The 22,151-nt window shown below is 35.9% G+C and overlaps 1 protein-coding gene across 19 annotated transcripts in view; it reads right to left on the bottom strand.

The window, feature by feature from the left end:
- ATG7 (autophagy related 7) overlaps positions 1-22,151 on the bottom strand; it is a 133,008-nt gene that overhangs the window by 97,766 nt on the left and 13,091 nt on the right. For 17 of the 19 annotated variants that reach the window (XR_003252716.1, XR_003252717.1, XR_003252718.1 and 14 more), the window contains 9 exons: positions 21,529-21,617; positions 20,210-20,331; positions 18,381-18,471; positions 15,532-15,676; positions 14,749-14,907; positions 8,428-8,622; positions 2,674-2,877; positions 2,305-2,420; positions 1,486-1,561 (listed from right to left, as the gene is read on the bottom strand). Coding sequence is in view for 15 of the 19 variants with exons in the window: in XM_026061129.1 (XP_025916914.1) it covers positions 1,486-1,561; positions 2,305-2,420; positions 2,674-2,877; positions 8,428-8,622; positions 14,749-14,907; positions 15,532-15,676; positions 18,381-18,471; positions 20,210-20,331; positions 21,529-21,617 (1,197 nt within the window). In the remaining 4 variants the exon portion in view is untranslated. Of the gene's footprint in view, positions 1-1,485; positions 1,562-2,304; positions 2,421-2,650; positions 2,878-8,427; positions 8,623-14,748; positions 14,908-15,531; positions 15,677-18,380; positions 18,472-20,209; positions 20,332-21,528; positions 21,618-22,151 lie in introns of those variants that run through there. The other 2 variants (XR_003252719.1, XM_026061143.1) reach the window with 2 other exon arrangements.

Below are 22,151 nucleotides of genomic sequence, written 5' to 3'. Positions count from 1 at the left end.
ATCCTTTTAAAAGGACAGAGGCTGGACTGGGGTGACCTCTCTGAAGCAAGAGCCTCCCTCCCACTAGGTGGGGAATGAGCGTATTAAAGGGAGAGAAGCTTCCAAACTACAAACTGGGACAGGCAGAGGAAGAGTCAAAGGCAGACAGCCTTTTGTACAGCAGACAGATGGAACGACTACTAAAAAAACAGGGAGAAAACACTTTACCAAGCCTGAAGGAAACTTTCTACAGACTAAAAGGGACTGTGCAGAGTTTGTTACAGCTCGGAGAGTCACTGAGACTACTGAAACCAAGCCCTAAAGCAATAATGTTTCACTCTGGGAAGAAGGGGGCGGGGGGGACTGTTGATACACCCTTCTTATTTCTATTCTGTCCAAACTGGTACCTTTAACTTTTCAGAAAGCGAGAACTCATTCTAGTTTACATTCTAACAAAACGTGTTTTGAATTTAGCAGACTTTTTAGTCTTCTTGGGAAATACATTATAAAGAAAATGGTTAGGAAGATCCATCTCAAACCTCTGGCCAGCTTGCTGTCACTTCACAATTCCTGTTTAAGCCCTAGTTAGTTTGTAAACCACCTGGGTAAATGCTTCTTTTATCTGCCTTCACGTACTGTCTTAAATTCTGACTTTATGTTTTATTCTGGGCTTTATTTTCTTCGTAAACTTTGGATTACAAGGCACTGTACATGCCCTTCAGTATTCTGTGTATCACCATGTGCAATCAGAGCTGTATATAAGTGCCTGACTGCCTTTCAGCAAGCAGGATTTCTACATGCTTTACACGCTATTTCAAGTGCAGCACTATGTAAACAGAGCTATAAGGAATAAAGACACCAGACAATTAGCATATCAAAGAATGAACAACAAAAATAGCAGACAGTGCACCTGAGTAAGTCCCTACTTCAAAAAAAAGAGTGGGCAAAATCTGCCAAATCAACAGCCTTGGAAGAATAGTAAAACTGAACAGAATGAACATGAGCTGGCATAAATGAAGTCAAATTCCAATGGTATAAGCAAGAACCTAAACACACACTTATACTGAACTTCTATTACGCTCATTATTTATATTTCCCACATAGTTACTTCTCAGCCATAATTTACTATCGCAAAATAGTTATGACAAAGAGTTCTCTTGGTCCTCTGCCTGAAATGGCCAAGTACGTAAAAATCGATATTATTCTCATTCTTGTCATAATAAAATAAAAAATGAATTACATCAGACTACACTGTGCAATTTCTTGAGTAAATCAATCTCTTAAAGAAACAAACTTATTTCCTTTTGTAGACTACTTCCTTCATTCTTCCAACTCTCACAAACAGAGTTAATTTATATCCTTCTCTCCCTTTCACTTCCTCAGGGGTATGGTACCAGCATGCAGTATGATTTTTTTTTTAAGTATGCAAAATCTGTGATGTTTACCTGATATTAGCCCCCAGCAGCTCGGTGGATAAACAAAAGCATTTACTCACAGATTACTTACCTGATGAGGGACAAGTCCAAGAGAAGTAGGTGGTTCATTCATTCTATCATCACTACTGCTGGCCACAGCATAACCACTGCCAAAAATTCAAGAAGGAAAATTAGAACAGGACAACACACTAAATAGTCAAAATTTCCAGTAAGCTTCAAGACATTTCATTACAGCTTAGAGTTTAGAATCTGGAAAGGAACCTGTCTGGAAAGTTTGTTTTATGGTCACTAAGATTCAACATGGGAATACAAGAATCCTTTTTCAGAATTAAAGTCTCAGAGACTTGCAACTTACTCATGTCTAAATGATAACATACTTTTTCTTTCAGATTTTAAAGCCAGAAAACAAGTCTAAATTGCAAGTTAGAGAATTTCACAGAATAATTTCTGTATCAAGCCCACTAACTTTAAATTAAGATTTTGCAATATGTGGCTTATCCTGAAGCCCTTCCTGTGACAAAAGTACCTAGGATAGCTCCTCATTACACCCCAATACTCTCTTGAGCAAAGGAGTGACAAGATCCATTAACGAGAAACTTTCCTTTAAAATATTTTCAGTACTTTCTACTTTTAAGCTCAGAAAGAGGAAAAATTGCCACTCTCCAAGACAAGAACTTAAGATTTGATCATTCAGTTACCTCTTAGACACTGCAAAATTACAATAATGTTGTAGGAAGGATCTATGCATTACATGAATGCAATATTAAACCTCACAAAATTGTCATATTTAACATGTACTTCCTGCTGCTTCTCCCAAGATTACATAAGTTATTCTCATTTCTTAGAAACCATCCTTTGAACACCACTCCTTGTCTCAGAAATGACTCACCCTTCTGGATGCTGCAAAACAGAAACCATTAATTCCACTGCAAGAGCTCCAGCTATCATGGCTAATCCAGGTCGACTGACTGTACACTGCTGGTCCAATGTCCGATCCCTGGTGGACTACAAAAGACAGACAATTCTAAAGAAAAGAAAAAAGTAACTCAAAAGTAACTAGCTGCCCTACTACACAAAACATCTCTAATTACGTGCAAGTCAATTTCTTTGATCTTCTTAATAGAAGATGAGCTATTTCTTAATGCCATGTACATCAACATAAAGGGAATTCTTTTATGAAATAATATCTAAAGGCAATAAAAATTCAAGTCACAGCAAAAAAGAGATATATTCACCATTTGCATAAGGTTCTACTCACATCCCCTGGTGCCACAACATCATTGCAGAAGTAGCAACCCAGTTTATAGCCAGGGATATTTGAAAAAAGTGATGATCCCAGAAGATCAGAAGACCCAGAGGCATTGCTGAAATATGAATCACCAGATTCTTGCTGTTTTGGTTTCTTTAGTCCATGTCTCATAACAACAAATGTGTCAAATCCCAAAGCAGCATTGATGACCAACTATGAAAAATAAGGACAGAACAACATACTCAAAGGGAGCCAAAAGGGGAGGGGAAAAAAGGCCTCCAAGTTTTATTCACTGTAAACTTAAAACAAAATTTATTTCCAACAAAAAACACAGCGCCAAAATCATCTTTTATATATTTAATAAGCCATGCTTAAAATACTTTTCCAGAAACACATTCTGCAGATGGATGAATGACCTATTAATTGCATATCTATCATCCCGGCCATAAACAACAGATTTTCTGATAGGTGCAAAATTCCAGACTTGCATTAAAAAAACCCCAACCAACCAATCAAACAAAAAAACCCCTTTGTTTCAGAAGTCCACAAAAACATAACTTTTGCTGTGTCTTTCATGGAAATTTGATACAAATGAACAACTTCCTCTTATTGTTACACAAACCTACACACTCTCACATGCAAAAAATCCCAGGAGAAAAACAGGAATTCCTTAAATGTGTTGTGCTAGGTTACATTTGAAGATAAGCTCTAGTTTCACAATAACAAACAGTATCACACTGAATTTACTATGCGCTGATATGGAACAACATTCATATCTCCAAATTTGGCCCAATATAGGTACAATTACTGGTATTATTGGATCAACTTATTTTGGTTACAGCTCAATTAGTTTTCAAGTACACTGCAAGTTCTGTACATGGAAGCTCCGAGCGCCAAAATATCTCAAATGCCATGTAAGTACAACAATTGCTACCATAAACAGGCCTTCATGTCATCTGAAATTCTATTTGCAGTCTTTTCAGTTCACTGTGGTCTGAAATGTAACTCATTAAACACTCCTATGTGACAAAGCAATGAAACACAAGTCTATGTTATGCAAAAAAAATTCTGCTCAGTGAGGAAAGTAATGAGTTATTATGTATCATCTTCATATTCATTCATGTACCCACATGAGGAGCACAAGCAGCTATGGTCTAAAATTACATTGTCATCATTTTCCTCTTTCTCCTCAGTTCGTGACAAGAGTTTAGAGTAATCTGAAGCTATGTATGAAAAATAAACTAGTAAGACTGTGAGTTTCATGATCATTCTAGGTATTCCAAATCATTTCTGGATATGCACATTTAACCTCGTTGTACTTCTTTCCTCAAACCTAAAGTAGCATCATGCTGTTGAATCTGTGATAGCACAGTCAGGTCCACAGCAAACAATTACAGGACTGCATCTTATCACTGTATATACCTAGAGAACCTGAAGATGGTATTTCATTTTCAAAATAGGTGTGACATGATAGGACTGGTATTATCAGCTATTACTAATATTGCTAAACACTTCCCACTGCAATAGATTGTTTATCTTCCATTGTAATAACCTGTTTTCCGTTTCCTGTCCATCAACTATTTCAGCCTAACTGCTTGAGGCTTAGTCAAAATAAATAAATAAATAAAAAATTAAAAAAAATAATCAGCTGTTTTGATAAAAAAGGATAAGGAAAATTATACTCTTGGCATGCATTAAAAAACTTCTAGCAAACCTTTGTTTGAAAAGCTCTAGTGCTCAGTGGGAACAGTGATTTAACATTTAACACAGAGTACTGTGTTTGTCAAAGGTATTTATTTTGGGAGGGAGGACAGGAGACTGCAGGAAGATGGAAGATCATTAAGGTAGCTGAATGATGACCTGGAGAAAGTGGCTTATATTTCTATCCATGTATCCCTTATAGAGAACTTTGCATAGATTATTACTCACTGTATGTTCTTCATTTTCTAGGTGCTTGTCTTGAGACCTTGGGATCCAAACTGCAGCAGTACTTCAGATTTGCAGCTGTCATTCAAATTCACACATTTGAATTAGAGCTCTCATTAAATGTTTAACAACATGAAGTACATTGAAAAGTAGATGCTGAGCATTTCAGTTTGGATACCTTAAGGTTCCAGTCCTGTGCTTATTCAGCAATAGATAATACTGTCTCCTTATATCAGATTGATCTTATGAAGATAAAGTAACTATGATGCAGTCAGATACTATGCTGTTGAATACCAGAAAACAGCCACAAAGAAATTACAAAATTTGTCCTGAAAGCATGATTTGAATAGTGTGTAGCAAATATAGTAGGGGACTGCTAGCTAAAGAAACATGGAGAGAGGAAGAAAAAAAGAAGTGTCAGGAATCACTGAAAAGCCCTACCCTGACTGAACAAGGCAGGGGGTCTGCGTATAAAACTGCAAATGGATCATTTAGCTTAAGACTACCATCATGCATAATAAGAGGCTGGCATTTTTTAGCTTTTAGTGCTTGGCTTTACAAACTTAATATTATTCTAATGTCATTTTTGTGCTACTTTTAAACAGCTAAAAGAATGCTGAAAAAGCACAGTGCCAATTGCAGAAAAGGCAGCCAGATTAAGCAGGAATTTATTAAGTTCTGTATGCTCATTCAGTTATACCTGAAGTTCTGCAAGTCCACATGAAAGGGACACACTGGTCTTTCTACAGCCTGAACCATGAATTATGGTTCAGAGACACATCTGAAGACTTATGAGTAAGTATGCTCTAACTTGCCCATTGACACACCTTTTCTTGAGAATACCGAAGAAGGAATTCCATACAGAGGTCCTCAGTTACTAGTTTTCAGATGCTTATCTCTCCCTACATTAGACAGAACAGGTAAATAACACTCATTTGAAAGGAAAACATGACTTTGAGCGACATATTGACAAAATTTCCTCACGTTATATTACCCTTTCTTTTTCATCTCTATCAATGTATAAAAAAGGTTTTTTGCAGTGCAGCAGATTAAAGTTATTTTTAAACATGGACAAATATTCCTCCTCTCCCCTTAATCTGGAAACAAAAGCCAAGAAGAAGGAACTGTTTGACCATCAATGGCCATGTATTCTAGAAATATAGAAAGAAGGAAGGAGATGGGAGGGGAAAAGGGGGATTCACACACCTCTGAATCCCCATGATAGTTAAATTACTTCTAATTAGAACTACTGTTGTCAGCTGGTTAGTTGACTTTGAGGAAGAAATATTTCTGAACATGCAGAGAGATTCAGGTTCAGATGGAAGTTTCATTTCTGGCTACAGGGAAATGACAGAGTCCACTTGACCCAGTCTCCACTCCCCTTCCAGGAGGCTCGGGAGCAGACAGGCTTCAGAGCTGGCAGGAGCCACAGTTCATGCTCAGCCTTTACATTCTTTCAGACTCTCCAAAAACTTCAGTAAGCACCAGTTACATTGATTTTATGTGGGTCCAGAAACTAAGGCCCCAAACATGTATTCACCATGGCCACACCATAACTGGAAGCTGTGCATGAAAGGACTGAAAAAAATTTAAGAATCGATGTGAATACATATACATATACATAGACAGAGGTTCACCGGCAAAAGGAAGTTCACTGGAGCTACCAATTTAGGCACACAAGCCTACTGCTTATGATCAGAAATCTATTTTAAAAAAATTAGTTTTACTAATTTTAACTAATTAGTATCCATTAACTAATTTTAGTGGATACTTCTTTTATGCTTTATATCTATCAGGAAATAGAATATCATTTCAAGTTGACATATAATATACCATAAGCAGTTTCAGTTATGACAGAATGGCATACATACTTAGCTTTTGTAATACAAAAATGAAAAGCAGAATTCTAATTAAAGTATTGGTATTGTTGGGGTTTTCTGTTTTATTTTTTAAACATACAGAAAAGTGGATGAAATTTAAGACCTTGGCTTTAAAAAAAAAAAAAAAAAGATGAGAGGACTGTCAGACTTCAAAATAACTTGTTTACAAAGCAGGCACAGAGGAAAATTAGTTAAGTTTACATCAAAATAAACATCAGAAGGGGAATACACTTAGAATAAGATAAAAATAGCCAGAAATTTCACAAAGAAATCTGGATTCTCTCTTCTTCCTACTGTCCAGGCTTTTTTGGAAATGCATATAAAAACTAATAAGAGAAACCAGACAACCAACAACAATTAGGAAATTAAAGGTGTCATAGCTGAAATACTGCAGAAGTCAGGATGTACATAAGTTAAAGATCCAACAACAACACTGACTCAGCTGTGTCACACGCGCTACTTTCTTTTACTCTCTTGTGTTAAGTTCACAACTTAATAAATTGTTACGGACATCATTTAGTTTATACCACAAAATATACAAGATGCGCACTGTGGTTAAGCTGACGTGTCAGAAGCTTAATACTTGCACTTCCTGATTTGGTATAATTTTAACTGCACAAACATGACACTGAAAAGTTCTTAAAAGAAATAAGAAACTTCAAGATTGCTGGAGACAACTTTACCAAAGTTTACATCTCACTACCTAGGGAAATAACTACTCAGGATAATTTACTTGGATTCTTCTAGAAAACCCTATTTGCAACACCATATTAATTTGGAGAAAGATGATGCTTCCAGAACACTGTGTGATTTAGAATGTTCTTCCACAAGGAATTTTGGATGTCACACTGAGCTCAAGAACAACATTCACACAAAGCTAAAGGTTCCATCATTCATATCCAATCCTAAATAAGGAGGTATTTGGGAAACAATACTCTCAGTAAGAGATACAATTTGCAGAAAAGGCCAAAAATTGCTCCAAGTCTTCTCCCCATATATTTTTCTGACTTTCCTGGAAAAACTTTATTAAGTTTATGCTTTATTTCTCAATTTGGTTCATGTAAACTGACCACGAAAGACTTTTTGACACATTTTGACTACATAAACATTTATGCATACAGTCTCCTTGATCTCAGGTAAAGAGTATAATCTATAAAGTTTAGATACTAACCTGAATTTTATTTGCAATATAAGAAACACATATAATTCAGAATTTTTAATTCCACATACTGCAGCCCTCTCCTTTCATTTCTTTTTACCTGTAACATGAGGATTTCACTTTTATGTCATAAAAATCCAAGAAGCATTCAACACTACCTGAAATATAAGTCACAGGCTGAGTTTGGATTCATCAGGTCAACAGAACAGTATGGTTTCCAGTGAGGCAGTGATAAAAGCCCAGAGTTAATTTTCAACCAAAAAAGTACTAACACTCTAAGTTCACAATCCACCTCCATGTTTTTAGCATTTGAGATCTATTTTGAAAATGTGGTTTCAAACAAGTTACTAAAATTCATATCCCTTATCAGTCAACCATTATTGTAATATCTTTAGTCCTCCTTAATATGATTGTCTTACTGTGAAATTACTTCTTTTAATATTACTAACCCTTAGAAATACTCAAAACCTGACTGAACAAGGCCCTGAGAAACATGCTCAAAGTTGGCCCCATTCTGAACAGAGGGTCTGGACCAGTTGATCTCCAGAGGTCCCTTCCAACCCATACCATTTTATGATTCATGTTTCTATTTCCTCTTCAAAATTCTCTTTTTGGAGTATATAGAATCTTTGAGGCTACTGGAAAACAAAACAAAGTTTCTGCACAAGCACAATGAATTGGTCAAGCATTTCAATTTCCCATAAAGATTTTTTTTTTTTTTTTTGGTACATGGAGCTGGTTAGTATGCCAGCGCTAAAATACAACTACAAGGATATAAGCAAGGCACGCGTACAATACCTTTCTCTTGCTGGCTGCAATGACAGCAGGAAGCCATCGACTCTCTCTAGTGTCCATTAGAAGGAAAACAACATCATGAGCATCAATAAGCTGTTCAAGTTTAGCCACATCCTTCCGAGCCTGTGCCATTGTTCCTTCAGAAAAATTCACTGGGTGGCCTGGCATAGGGATGCTCATGTTATATCCTTCTGCGTTCTGGATGGAGATCGACAGAAAACACCACCACATTAAAAAGATGAACTTGTGACTTAAGGGAATTATTATACAACGCAATGCAAATTGTAGAGTACAAATTCAAATACTGTTTGGCAGAATGGCAACTTTATCTTTTTCATCTCTATGTCAATGCTGTGCACTAAAGCACAGTGCAAAAGTTTTTGAGCAGGTGGCAGTCTCAGTTGCTATATTTACCCAGACCAGAGCAGTTCATTGTAAACATACTAGTTTGGGTCATGAGAGCGCACCAACCATGTTCAGATGGCTCTGTGCCCAAGCTAACAAGCCCTGTCTCTCAGAAGGGCTTATTGACTCTGGCAAATCACTATGAGAAGATAGCTGGACTGCTTCTAGTCCCAGAAGTAACAAACATGACTGCAAAAGCAAGCAAGCGGATCTTATGCATGAGCATGATCATGCAGTATTCACATAAAACCTTTGTCCTGGATTATCTTTAAGGTCACTTCACATGCAGTGTTAAGGGGATGTACACCCTCTGTTAGAATACATTTCTGAGAGTGAATATTGACCCAATTACAGTAAGACATATGCAAAGTATCGCACATTCTCTCCTTTGTTTTAAATTCTTTATGAGAAGAACAATAGTCTTGAGTGATTTCTGTGTAATTTGACCAGCCATATGTGAACTTGGTATAGAAAAGAAAATCACTTCTGAAACTTGTGACTCCAGCCCTTGGATGTCTACAGCTTCCACTGCACAGACGCTGAAAGAGGTTGTTCCTATTGCAGAAACATATGTCTCTTCCAATTCCATATTTGGGCAAGGCATATTGAGCAGAAAATGGCTAAAGAGCCAAATAAGCATATACAATGCAAACAATTAACTCACTCATTTGGAAACATGCTAACACAATCTGTCAGCCATCTGCTATCAGAGAATAACAGATTCTTCATATATGTTACAGAAGCATAAGCCTGGCCAAAGTCTCCTTCCTTGTCACTGTGCTGCAAGTAATTTACAATTTAAAGTCAGATTATAAAAGCTGGATGAACCAAACATAAAATTACTCAGAAGGAGATGTAGGGAAGGTCAGTGGAAAGAGTTTTGTATAGACCAGTTGCATGCATAACTCATAAATCCAGAAAAGCCAAATATACACTATTTTCATCATAAAGACCCCTGAAGAAAGAAAAAAAAACATCAGCCAAACCACCAACACATACAGTAGTTTGGGAGAATGAATTTGGAACATGAATCAACCACACCAAAGGATATATATATTTTTTAATCTGCTAAGGAAAAAAATGTAGACTTCAAGGTGATTTCGTATGCTGTTAACAGGGCAGTTCCACTGTGCCCCAGTGAGGGCAACCAGGATTCTGCATCACCAGCACAGACACTAGGCAGTAACCGGAGAAGGTTTTAGCTTCAGTGTCATTGCCTCCTCCAAAGAGCTGTGGCAGGAACATACAACTTAATTCACGCTGCATGTGAATAAAGTATATATGGATAACTTATATAGCCCTCTGTACTGCAGACAAGCGCTGATTTGTTAGGTAAGTATAATTGACGCTGTTGGCATTTAGGAGGTTGATTTGTTGTTTGAAAACAAAATGAACTAGTGAACAACACTTGAACACTAGCTGCATAGCAATATGTTAACAAGAAATACAAAAATTTTCCCAGGATTCACAAAAAGAGCCTCTCCAGTGACTAATGTGATAGCTGTAGAAGTACATGCAAGTCTAGCAGCTTCAATAGTTCAATTGAATTTGAATAACTGTCCCCTGAAAAAAGAGCGCAGTCATTAGCAAAAGCAGTTGAGATCTGCTTCTGTAGCAGAACACTGGAAAAAACAGCTAAAACAGCACCTGATGATGGCACATGTGTATTATTTTAGAGGAGGAGTAATTGTGTATATATCCCCAAAAATGTATCTTGCCCATTCCACAGAATTCCAAAATCTTACGGAGTCTCTACATGACAAAAACAATTCTGCTAGATTGCTCACAAAATGTATTAGGTTATAACATTAAAGCTTTCATACTAAAAAAGGATTTAAAATGCCTCCAAACTATCCAAAATAAAAAATACTTAGTTATCAGCCCATACAATTTTAGAATCATGTACTTATTGAAAAATTGAATTCTTTTACAAAAAATGGGACTGTATGTTGACAGATGCAATACTGTAAGAGACAATGCAATCTCCAACACTTCTGTTGATAGCTGACCAAAGTGGTGCTTGAGGCTCCAGTGGTTTTATTTGTTTTTTTTTAAAGCAAATGTATGTCAAATTACTGCAATTTGTGGTGTAGTCATAACCTCCTCTCACACTTTTACTAACATTTCTACTAACTTTCTGCATTTTTTGTTAAACCTTGGCTCAAGACCATTTAAAAGATGTCTGTGCTCATATATTAAACCTGACCAGGAGTGTGCCACTGTCAGGCACACAAAAATTAAAAGAAACGAGATGCTACCATCATTAAATTGTTCTACTGAAAGTACCCAAATAAAGTGACCCCTCATCCAATATGGTAGAAAGGGTGATAAAACACTGTACAAGTTTCATGCCTGAATACTTAGGGAAAGGAATACATAAAAGCTATATATTGTGGCCAGTAATAGTCAGTAGTTGCAGATTCAACAGCTATAGGAATAACTCAGTGCACTACCTACTTGTAATAAAAGGTTGTAAATCTGTAAATTCTGCTATTACTGAGTACTCCCTTCTGTTTTATTATAGAACTCTAAGCTACAGTTAATGATAATCTTAGAAGTTGAATGAAACAAGTCAAAGCTCTTTGCCAAAACATTCTTTCTTGTTTCACTTGCAATGATAAGGTTGTTATTCTTCTTTTCCAATTAGAACAGATGTAATTAAAATAAGAAAATAAATTCATGCACAACAGTCAAGCATTTCAAGGCCAATCAGAAGGAAAAAAGGCTTATTAAAATTAAAAGGAACTTTGTGTACAAAATATCTTCCACCGTGAAATGAAATAAAGTAATTTTAGACTGCAAGTGAATTACATGGAATTGTAAAACCAAAGTTTCAGAAATGTCTTCAGAACCCAGCATTACTGCTTGGCTTCCCAAGGACTTTAAAGGACTGTCTGGATTTCCAAACAGCAAAAGACAGCTTTGGCTATTCCTTCAGTACAAGACAAATGAGCAGGCACAAAATCCAGGACAACTAATCTTTTTATTCAGAGACATTTATACTGATGAATATGGATTTTGGTAACAAGCAACAGTGCAGTTTGCAGTAACAGATGCAGCTCTATTTTAAGAAGTTTAGCAAAATCAGCTGAGTTATAAACATCTCCAGATAACAGTAGATTCACTGTCCAAACTGTCCCAAAGCACCAAGCCTACCCAGGCTAATTAAAGACCTATTGTTAGTACATGTGCCCAGCCTGCTGCTTAAACCTCACCACTCTCGCATGCTGTCAGCATGACATTAACTGTTTGAATAAGAGAGATTTATTCCAGCAAAGACCTATTCAATCTTGTTAATGCTACCACGTTGTTTCTCTATATATTTACTGATGGTAAAACATGATACTTCTTCACAAATTCTAATGTGCATATGGTTTTGCCTGAAAAAGTATATTAGAAACATGCCATCGGAGGGGTACGCAGGATCTGTGCAATAGGTATCTCGTCATTTGTGCCACAGAGCTATGAAGCTAGGTTTGAGTCATGCTGGAGGCTGATCAGGCATCACCCATGGCATGAAGAAACAATAGAGAATGCGTAACATTGATGCAGATAATAAATTGAGAAAGCAGTGGTAGATGCAGAACAACTGAGGTATGGAAGAGAAAAAATCCCTTACATACAGTATAGGCTAAACATTGTGTATGCTGTTACTGAACATTATGGTGCTTTTTTTTCTACCCACACCAAATGTACTAACAATTTCTTGACAAAAGCTCCCTAGAGCTTTATGTTATTGCTTCCCTTCTATCACTGGGAGTTTCTCTCCAGATTATATTCAACTTCTTTTTCTTTTTCTTTTTTTTTTTTTAAGCCTCATCGAAATGTAAAGATTCTGTAGTAATGCCAGGTCTTTTGCTTCCTTGGTTGTTTCTAACAAGGAAGCCCACAAGTTTTTTGGGTTTATTTCCAAAATAATCATACATAACCATGTGTTCTGTAATATTATTCAGTATTACACATACAGCTTTTATTTCTTTTAACTAAACTATTCATTCTTTCCTAATATTCCTGCTTCCATTCTCTCAATTTTAAAAAGAGAAATATGTAACAGTGTACAGATGCAATCTCTTCTGTACATGTTTTACTAGTTAATGTTTCTGTTATTAAATGAATACCACACCAAGTAACAATAATATTATAGTGCAGCAAGGTTAAAACAACTCTAGGAACTTTCAACTAATTTCTTCTTCATCAAAAGACGTGAAAGTGAAACTTTTACTGTTTTTCCATACTGGGGATCACTGTTTGATATTCAAACGTTCACTGAATTACTGCTGAATACCAGTACTGAATTTCATAAATAATGACAATAGTAACACAGATAAAAGCAGAACAAGAACATGGAACAGTCCTTGGGTCAAACAAATAAACCTAAAAATGTGTGGAAAGGACTTTCTCTAAGGCTCATTCACTGCACTGGTCATTAGCAACACCACAGATCTATGTTACGTTGTTCATATCGGTCAATAAAAATTATTATGACTAGTAATATAATTGGAGGCATAAAATACAGAATTGAACTGTAAGTGTCCTTAACTCATTTTATTCCTAAACTAAACAGGTTAAGATACCGCTTGTCAGCTGAGCTCTGGTAACTATAGCTACCAATTCTAAGATGGTCTCAAATCCAAAGCAAAAGCTAAAAACATTTTGAGTGACTTCTATCACATACCCAACGAGCATAAAATAATTTTGTTCATGATGGACCAAGCTGAGAGTGTGTCTTTTCTGAAATTACAGGCCATATCAATTTTTCCCTCAAATGAAGGATGAAATTAAGAGATCAACAAATATTTATTAGCTATCCTGTCAAGTTTTTTTTTAAAATCTACTTTTTTAAGCATTGAAAATTAAGAGTGTTTGAACCTGTGTACTAAATAATGTGCATAAGATACACAGCCCTGGAGTCAAGGAGGATAAAGGCTGCCATTGGTGGGCTTTTCATCATAAAACTTCTAAAACAACTAACAAAAATTCATTCTGTTTTTTTGTTCCCTTTCAGCTACTTCATTCTGATAATAAGTTATTACCCCCAGGTTCCCCAAAAGAGGAGTACTTTGGTCAAAGGCCAACACTTCTAAACTATCGTGTTCTGAATCAGACTTAATCTGCCTAATTCTTAAACAAAAAAGAGACAAAAAAGTTCTCACACATCTTAATACTCTTTATTAAAATTCTATGTAAAATAAGTTTATAATCAATACTTACTGCTATTAGGTTATTCTTCGTAACATAAAAAAAGGACAAAGCCAACAGAGGAACCAACTTCCAGATTTACAAGTTAAAAAATATTTCTCTTACTTGAACTACACTACTGATCACTCATGAAGCACAATGTTGGGTTATAGCGATCTTGAGAACATTAGGTCATTTCATTCCAAAAGCACTATAACCAAATGAAGATTCAGTATTTGCCTCTTTTATATTGAAAATAAACTTAAATAAAGTTTCAAATTTTGGGGATTAAACATAATAGGAAATCTCCAGGATTTTTTTATTCCTACCTTCAAGTCCTTCTGCTCCCATAATAGACAACTAACATGTTTCTAAATCCTCCGTTAAGAGCAGAGGGGAAAAAACACAGCATTAAAAGCAGCTGTTAATGTAAGCTCATTAGTCACATACTAGACTAGAGAAGAATTTTACTTTACCATCAATGAGCTGCAAGAAGTTTCAGGTAATTCTTAACTATGTTTCATTACTAGGTGTCTTTACTGTCCCAAGAAAGTTTACTTCAGGTACTCCCTATCTGTGAAAATGATTAGTTACCCTAGCGTAACACCTGCTTGCAGCGTTCCCTGCTGCCACCATCTGCTCATAACATTGCTTGAATAGTAACAGAACTTGGTATAGTCATTTAAAGCCAGTTGTACTCTGTCAAAAAAATCATTAGCATATTTTAAATACTGATCTTACCACTCCCGGGAAGATTTTCTGTAGCCTGTCTGCTGCTGCAAGTGCCTTAGGCTTCCCACCGCTAAGACAGTCTTCAAACTCATACAGCGGCTGTCGTACAGGGTTGGAGTAGGAGATCTTTGCATTGTCCACAAATGTAATTTTCCTGACTCCCCAACCCTAAACAAGGAAGTAATTTAAGTAATGATAAAGACAATGGGTTTAACTATACACTTTTGAGTCTCTAATGCCAGAAGCTCAAGAGGAGTTTTTTCAAGTTTTATAGAAAGATCAAGCTACAAAAAGCTTTTGAACCTATTCACAGCAATAAGCTTATATTTGCACTGAATTAAGGAGACACATAAATTCATCTGTCAAAATGCATTACTTAGCAGTAACCCCTGTAATCCTACTGAATTCAGTGAGATATGATAAACATCCTTGAAATTAAACATCAGCACAGTTACTTATTCCAAGTGCTTCACTATGAATTTGATTTTATAAGCTTGCTAATTTACTCCAGAGCTTAAAGTTCCATCTTTTTTTAATATAAATTAAATACATATTACTATTCTGCTAAGTTCTCTTACTAGTTACTATTCTACTATTGGCAGAACTTCAAGTCATTTCTACTGGCTACAGATCTTACCTTTTCCCTGCAATTTATAATACCAATATGTATTATCTATACATTAATACAAAAGCATACAACTTTTCCCTTACGTGCCATGGCAGCTGCTCAAAAAATTCATACAGATTTTATCAGAAACAACAGATTAATTTTATGATTAACTCAGGACTTACCATCAAGGTCCTTGCAACGCTACAACCCAGAGTACCAGCTCCTAGCAGCAGACACCTGGCAGACACAATTTTCTCCAGATCGAGTGTAGGGACCAACCGCCAGCACATCAATTTCAAATTAAGATCCACTGATGACTCTGCTAACCTATGTCATGAAATAAACAGCAACACCACTTCTGAATGTTTCAAGTGTTTCAAATGTTTCAAGCAATGGCTTTTATTTCTATTGAAGAAGTTTCATACTCTTTTAGGAGAGAAAAAAAGTGTAATAGCCCATTCACTGTGCTTTCTCTCCTTAAGATATATGCCACACACACTTTCTCCTGACATCTTTCCCTTTTTCCATGTTTGGTCTCAGCTGCCTTTCAGCTTTCCTTTGTTGCTGTTGTTGATGATGATAATGATGAAGCATTTTTTTTCCTCAGTCTCTTACATTTTTTATTCTTTACTTCTCTTTTTCTTGTTTCTTATTCTCTTTTCCAACTCACTGGGTTGGAGATTTACTGTTTTACTATCTTTCCACTACATGGTAGTATTCAAGTGCAACATTTTATTTACAGACAAGTATTCTGAAGACAAGGATGGTCTAATAGGAAAGAAAGGGTTACTCTAGTTCCCTGATGGAAGCCATCAGAATACTATTGATGTAAAATAGAAATCATTATGCTGACAGATCAAATTTAAGCTTCTCCTTCCACAAACATGTCTAGATAAAACACTGCTAAATATATACAGAGATACCTGCACCTCATTCTCCAAAGTAGAACGCATCTCAGCTTAGATAACAAAATAACAAGCCAGCTAGAGCATAAATATATTGTAAGCAACTTCAAATATGGATAACACAAAAACCAAGATCACCCAAGGGTAATTCCATCTGCTAATAAAGAGCACGGCCAGCAGATCTGAAACAACTTTCTGCTGCTTTTTCTCTTGTGAGATGACACAGTATGTTTTTAAGGACCCAAATTACAAATTCTTCTAACCATTCTGCCATTCAGATACAAAGAAAAAAATATGCAAACAGAAAAAACTATCATGCCAAAAGTCATCCTACATATATACACATATGCACACACATGCACTTTCTAAATATTCAATTTCTTCGACCTCCTCTTGTTACCAATGTGCTGGCCAAACACAGCTTACATACATTTTTACAAAAGCTGTGACTGCAGTGCTTAGAAACAGAATAGTAAATCATTACTGAAACAAGAGTAACAAGACAGCTAGGAAAGTGACAGCTTCAAAAAAAACAGTTTGTAGACATTTGTAAAGATGACATTTGTAAAGATCCATTAACCATGGATTTCACGCTAGGAAAGTGTTCTCTTTCAACAGCCAAGATACACAAAAATGAAATGCCAGAAGAAAACATCAACTATCTACTCTGGAATCCTCTAAAATCTACTGAAGTCACATACTTCCTTAGGCATTGGAACAGATCTCTAAAGGCTTCTGAATAAGATAACAACCCAAAATATAAAGTTTGAGTAACATCTGATGCAAACATAAAAATAAGAATGGTTTCTCAGTCAAGATTTCTTTCTAGTTAAGCTGAGTGATAAGACAGACCATTTGTCCATAAACTTTTTTTCTTTTGTACAAAACGACTGATTTTCTGCATCCAGTTACACCAGTCCTAAACATTATTACACCTGCCCTCTAAAGAATCAGTTCTTTGTGGCTGTTTTGGAAGGAGAATGAGGCGAGAAAGCCACATTCAGCCTAGTGTCAGATTTCCTAGTCATCAGAACACAAGGGTCTTAAAGCTCTTCTCAAGTCAGGTTATCGTAAAGCACCCATGGGGTGATAACTGGCACAGGAAAATACTGGAAGAAAAAAAATAATCCATCAGTATATACTCCTCTGAGCATGACTATCTCATCCAGTGTCCTGCTTCCTCTTTGTAAAGACTATATTGCTTCACATAGAATGTTAATGCTTACCCCCTGCACCATCTCATATAACTCCTTAAAATTCTTTTGTCTTTCTTGTCTTCAGATCAGATAAGCATGTATGTTCTCAGATTCCCGACAGATTAATTCCCTTACAAGTCATAAAGGTAATTTTTGCAATCTCCAGCAAATTATTTGTTCAATAAGGATTCAAGACCACAATTGCCAAAGATGTCAAATTACCAAAAATCTGAGAGGGAATTAAGGGAAGTGAGCATGCATACAAATAAAGGTCAATTACAATTACTTAAAGAATTAGGAGCCCTCAGTTGACACTTCTCAAAGGACTATGAACATCCTCTGAATCGCCATAATTGCAAGACAAAATGGTTTACCTTGTTACATAAAATATGTTAACCTAAACCATTAGATCAGCACATTCTCAGTGTTGGAACATAAAGAGCACATGCACAGTTAGTGAAAGCAGATGAGCTGATACGCTGTAACTACACCGTTTGCAATCCACTGACCATACTTTATGTGCAAAATGATGAAGATCATTAAAGGTCATGTTTCCTGTGCTATTTCCTGTCACACTAAGAACTCTGAAAGGCTAAGCTGTTCTCTGTATTTATTTTCTGTAAATTAAACAAGCAGATTACAGAATTCAACAAGAATCACAGGCCTGTAACACCATAAGCCATATTCCACTCAGGTTTGAATACAACACATTTGAACTTTTAAGTTAGAGACACAAATCACAAACACTTCTGCATGTAATGCACTCTCCTCTAAAAAGTCCCTATCTCCAATAGGACTGTTCAAAGACTCTACAGTGTACGTGGTATAGTCTTACCTAACAGAGACAATCCTTATGTTTCACATTTTAACTTGTTCTGGCTTAAGCCCAAGTAAAGAAAATTACAGAAATTTAGAATTTAAGGAACAAACCTTTTTGGATCCATACATTCACTGAGATTCACCATCCTTGGACCCATGCCTCCCTTTTGATTCTTCTCCCATCCAACAGCCTTTGGACAATCTATTTGACACATAAAAAAAAGAAAAAAAAGGAGGGGAAGAAAGAAGGAGAAAAAGAAGAGCCTTAATATTGCAGGACAGAAAAAAGAAACTTGGATTTAACTTTGCTGGAAAAAAATCCCAAATTTTAAACCTGTTAGCAAATAATCTGTATCTTAACATCCTAGTATACATTGCTATATAAATGCAGCTATTTTATTTTATGTCTACTGAAACAGTGCTTCTTGCAGAATTTAACATCAGGTGTCTTATGTGCTGCTTCGTCCTGTTCAACTTGCTTCAAATCTAGAACAGAGATGGTATCATTCCTCATCAAGCCTTTGGCTCTTGAATGCCAAGCCTGGACTTTCCTGGCTCCCAGCACCCTGAGGCTCAGGGATCTCTTGAGCCAAAAGTAGCACCTTAATATTTACTAGCACTGAAAGCAGTTTTTTCTGGTATGACTGTGTGAAGTTCTTTTTGAATCTATATAAATTTTTGCCACCAACAATAACCTTTAACAAGGAGTGTCATAGATTAACAGTGAGCTATATGAGGAACTTTTCTTTGTTTTGAACTTGCCACCAACTAATGAGAAAAACTGTAGGGCATCACATGGAATAATGGGAGAGAGCGAGCAGTCATTCCCTATGAATCTTCTCTATGCCACACTTGATTTTATGAAAATCTTTTGTATTTATATATGTATCAGATCTTACACAACACACTTAAAATAGACTAGCTGCATTACAGAAAAGAGAACTGGGAAGAGAAAAAATGAGGAGTGAGGAATAAATACTCTAGTGTTAAATTAATGGTCAATATTTATTTTACTTACACAGATAGACTATACAATCCTACTAATGGGCAATTATCTGTTTATGCTAGTTTCTACAATATTGTTGTAAGCAACAAATAACAATGAAATTCATGTCGTAAGAAAAAACCATGAGTTTAAAAACCTTCGCTGTTTTCAGTTTGGCCAATAATTTGCTCAGACATCAATTCATGTCATACATTTCATATTAATTCCTGTATTTCTTACAGGATTCAGAACTCTAAATTTAGTCAAGTTAAACCATCTCTTCATGCTCCTATCTGTAAATTGGGTAGAGAATTAGATATCCTAATTATATAATAATTAAACCATTTAAACCTATCATATGTAAAGCACTCAGAACTTCTTGGATAAGGTGAGGTAGTGAAATTTTGTGATACTGTCTTAAACTCAGACTTCATTTCTATGTACATGTTCTAATTGTACAAGTTAATTTTTTAAATTACATCTGCCTATCTCACTTTTGGCTGAAGACACAATTCCACTCTGGATTCTACAGTCTTAAAAATGCATTAAAAATGTGTATTACATAAAATCACTACTGCATGTATTTTTTTTTTTAATAGCTGAGGGACTGTAGACATATTTAACAAGAAAAAATTAAAATTTAGTATCAATATACATAGCACAAGAGACACTACAAACTACTGTCTCATACTTATTATTTTTTTTTTTAATACCATAAACAGGATTTAAGGAGGGAAGAAAAAAAAGGAGAATAAGCTGTCCTCTTTCTTTTTTTGAAGAAGGAACAGTTTGCTTTATAGACTTCTGTCAAACTCAAACAATTTTAGATCCATTTGAAATAACTTAGCCTAAGCAATGATTTAATAGTATTAATGTCTTTTTTTCCCCATCTTCGCAGTGATTGAGGGAGAAAAATAAAGGGGAAGAAATATTAATTTTTTTGAAAAGAGATTACCTGGGCCAAGGGCTCTCTGTGGAAGCTTTATTTCAAAGATAATACTGTGTGTTATGTCTCTCACTCCTTGCATGGTCCTGTCTCTGAAGCAGAGCACTTCAATTGACTGGAGACTGCTGCCCCTGGTAGTGGGGGGAGGGGAAAAAAATTAGAGACATGCAATTTCCTTAAAATGAAAGGAATTTATTTTGAATGCTCTGCCTATATCACAAATCTTTACTCTTTTGCAGATTCTTAATAAGGCATTTCCCATTAGTCCTGGAACACTGTTGTTTTTACCAGGTATAAATAAACATAGTTGCTTAGAATGTGGAAATGCCCAGTTTGTTGCGAAGCAGCTCCAATAAAATGACACTGTCAGCCTGTCTTCTGTCATTTCTACAATGTTACTGGACAGATTGTGTGTTTAGGGGAATAAAAAGCAGGGAAGGCTCAGAACAGACATCAGGTGACTTGATGTACACTTGTACTTCCCCAGGGCCCACGCAAGAGCCTCTCAATTCTTGATGCAACATCATCTTTCTTCTTTAGGATTCAATTCTAAAAGCCAAGAATTAGCACTTTAGTGACTAAAATCCTCTAAATCTCAGAATGTGTAAAGTTGTCTAGAAATGTGCATATCCTTCTGTGCTATAGTTCAATTGGCAGCTTGGAAAATGCTGTACCTTAGTTGAGCATTTCTTTTCCCTTCTTTGAATTTTGTAATAAAATGTAAAAGTCAAAACTATAAAACTGCAATTTAACTACATTTTTGTTACAACAGCCTAATTTTAGTTGAATGATACTTTTTCTTTTAAAAACACCAGAGTCTAAAACCATCTCCTTTCTCCCCAGCCTCTGCCCAAGAAAAAAAATTGAAGAAGGTACACTACAAGAAAAAAATAGGAGTATTTGATCTTCAAACTTCAGGTCTACTTTTACTGGGCACTAATTCATCCTCTAGAATCAGAGGATACTTTAAGCAACACTTGTACCAGCTAGAGTCTAAAGAAGGCCAGCAGCAGAGTCTAAAGCATGTCTTTGCATGCACATGCCTGCATGCGAGGAATGTGACTAATGCAAACTTGTGACTGTCAGAAGCAAAAACCAGAATAATATGCAAAATCAAAATCACTGAGAGTGAATCATCTCAATGTTGAAAGTAACATTTCAAATCTTTGGAGGAATTTCTTTTTGCTTCTACATATATTTTTGCATATTTCAGTCACTGAAGTCAAGGATCAGGTGGGTGATACGAGTAAAGTGCCAAGGGGAGAAAAATACCTAATTTGGTATCAGTCAATAAATAATCTCCATGAGAAATATAACAAAATAGATACCATTTGTGGGCTGCCAGGATGAGGAAATTTCTCAAAGGCCATCCTGGATAGTGGGTTAAATTACATGGATCATAAACTCCAACTGTCACCTGCAAAAAAATAACAGGTATTCAGTTCACAGTAAAGGTTATCTGGCATTTTTTACATAAAACTTTGTGACAGAGAATGACTACATAAGCATTTTAAGTATTTACAAATGTTTACTACATGATCACACTAATTTTCAGTCAAACACTTGCCACAGCTTCTAGATTTGTTCATTTTAGTCACTTAATGGACATTCACATTTCACTACAGTATGTCTACCTTCCTAAAGACAGCATTATGAAACCTGGGGAAACCCAATAACTGAAGCCTTGCTCTTGAAACAAAATTCTGTATTGATTGTGAGACAATCAAAGTGAAAGGGGACAGGCTAGTAAGATGTCAAGTCAAAGGAAAAACATAGCATAAAAATCACATGTAAGGATGATTTTTAAGAAGGGATCTAAGTAAAGGACCTTGACATTGTCTCATGTTCCTACTGTGTAATATTATTCCCTTAACTGAGGCATCTAAACTACGAACCTAATTGCTTCACAGCCAATGTAGAACCAAAACACATTCACAGATTAGAAAGATGC

This window comes from Apteryx rowi, unplaced genomic scaffold (assembly GCF_003343035.1).
Source record: "Apteryx rowi isolate R43461 unplaced genomic scaffold, aptRow1 scaffold_177, whole genome shotgun sequence".
Taxonomy (NCBI): Eukaryota; Metazoa; Chordata; class Aves; order Apterygiformes; family Apterygidae; genus Apteryx; species Apteryx rowi.
The sequence above is the reverse complement of the archived record's forward strand: the minus strand, read 5'-3'. Positions and strand labels throughout refer to the sequence as shown.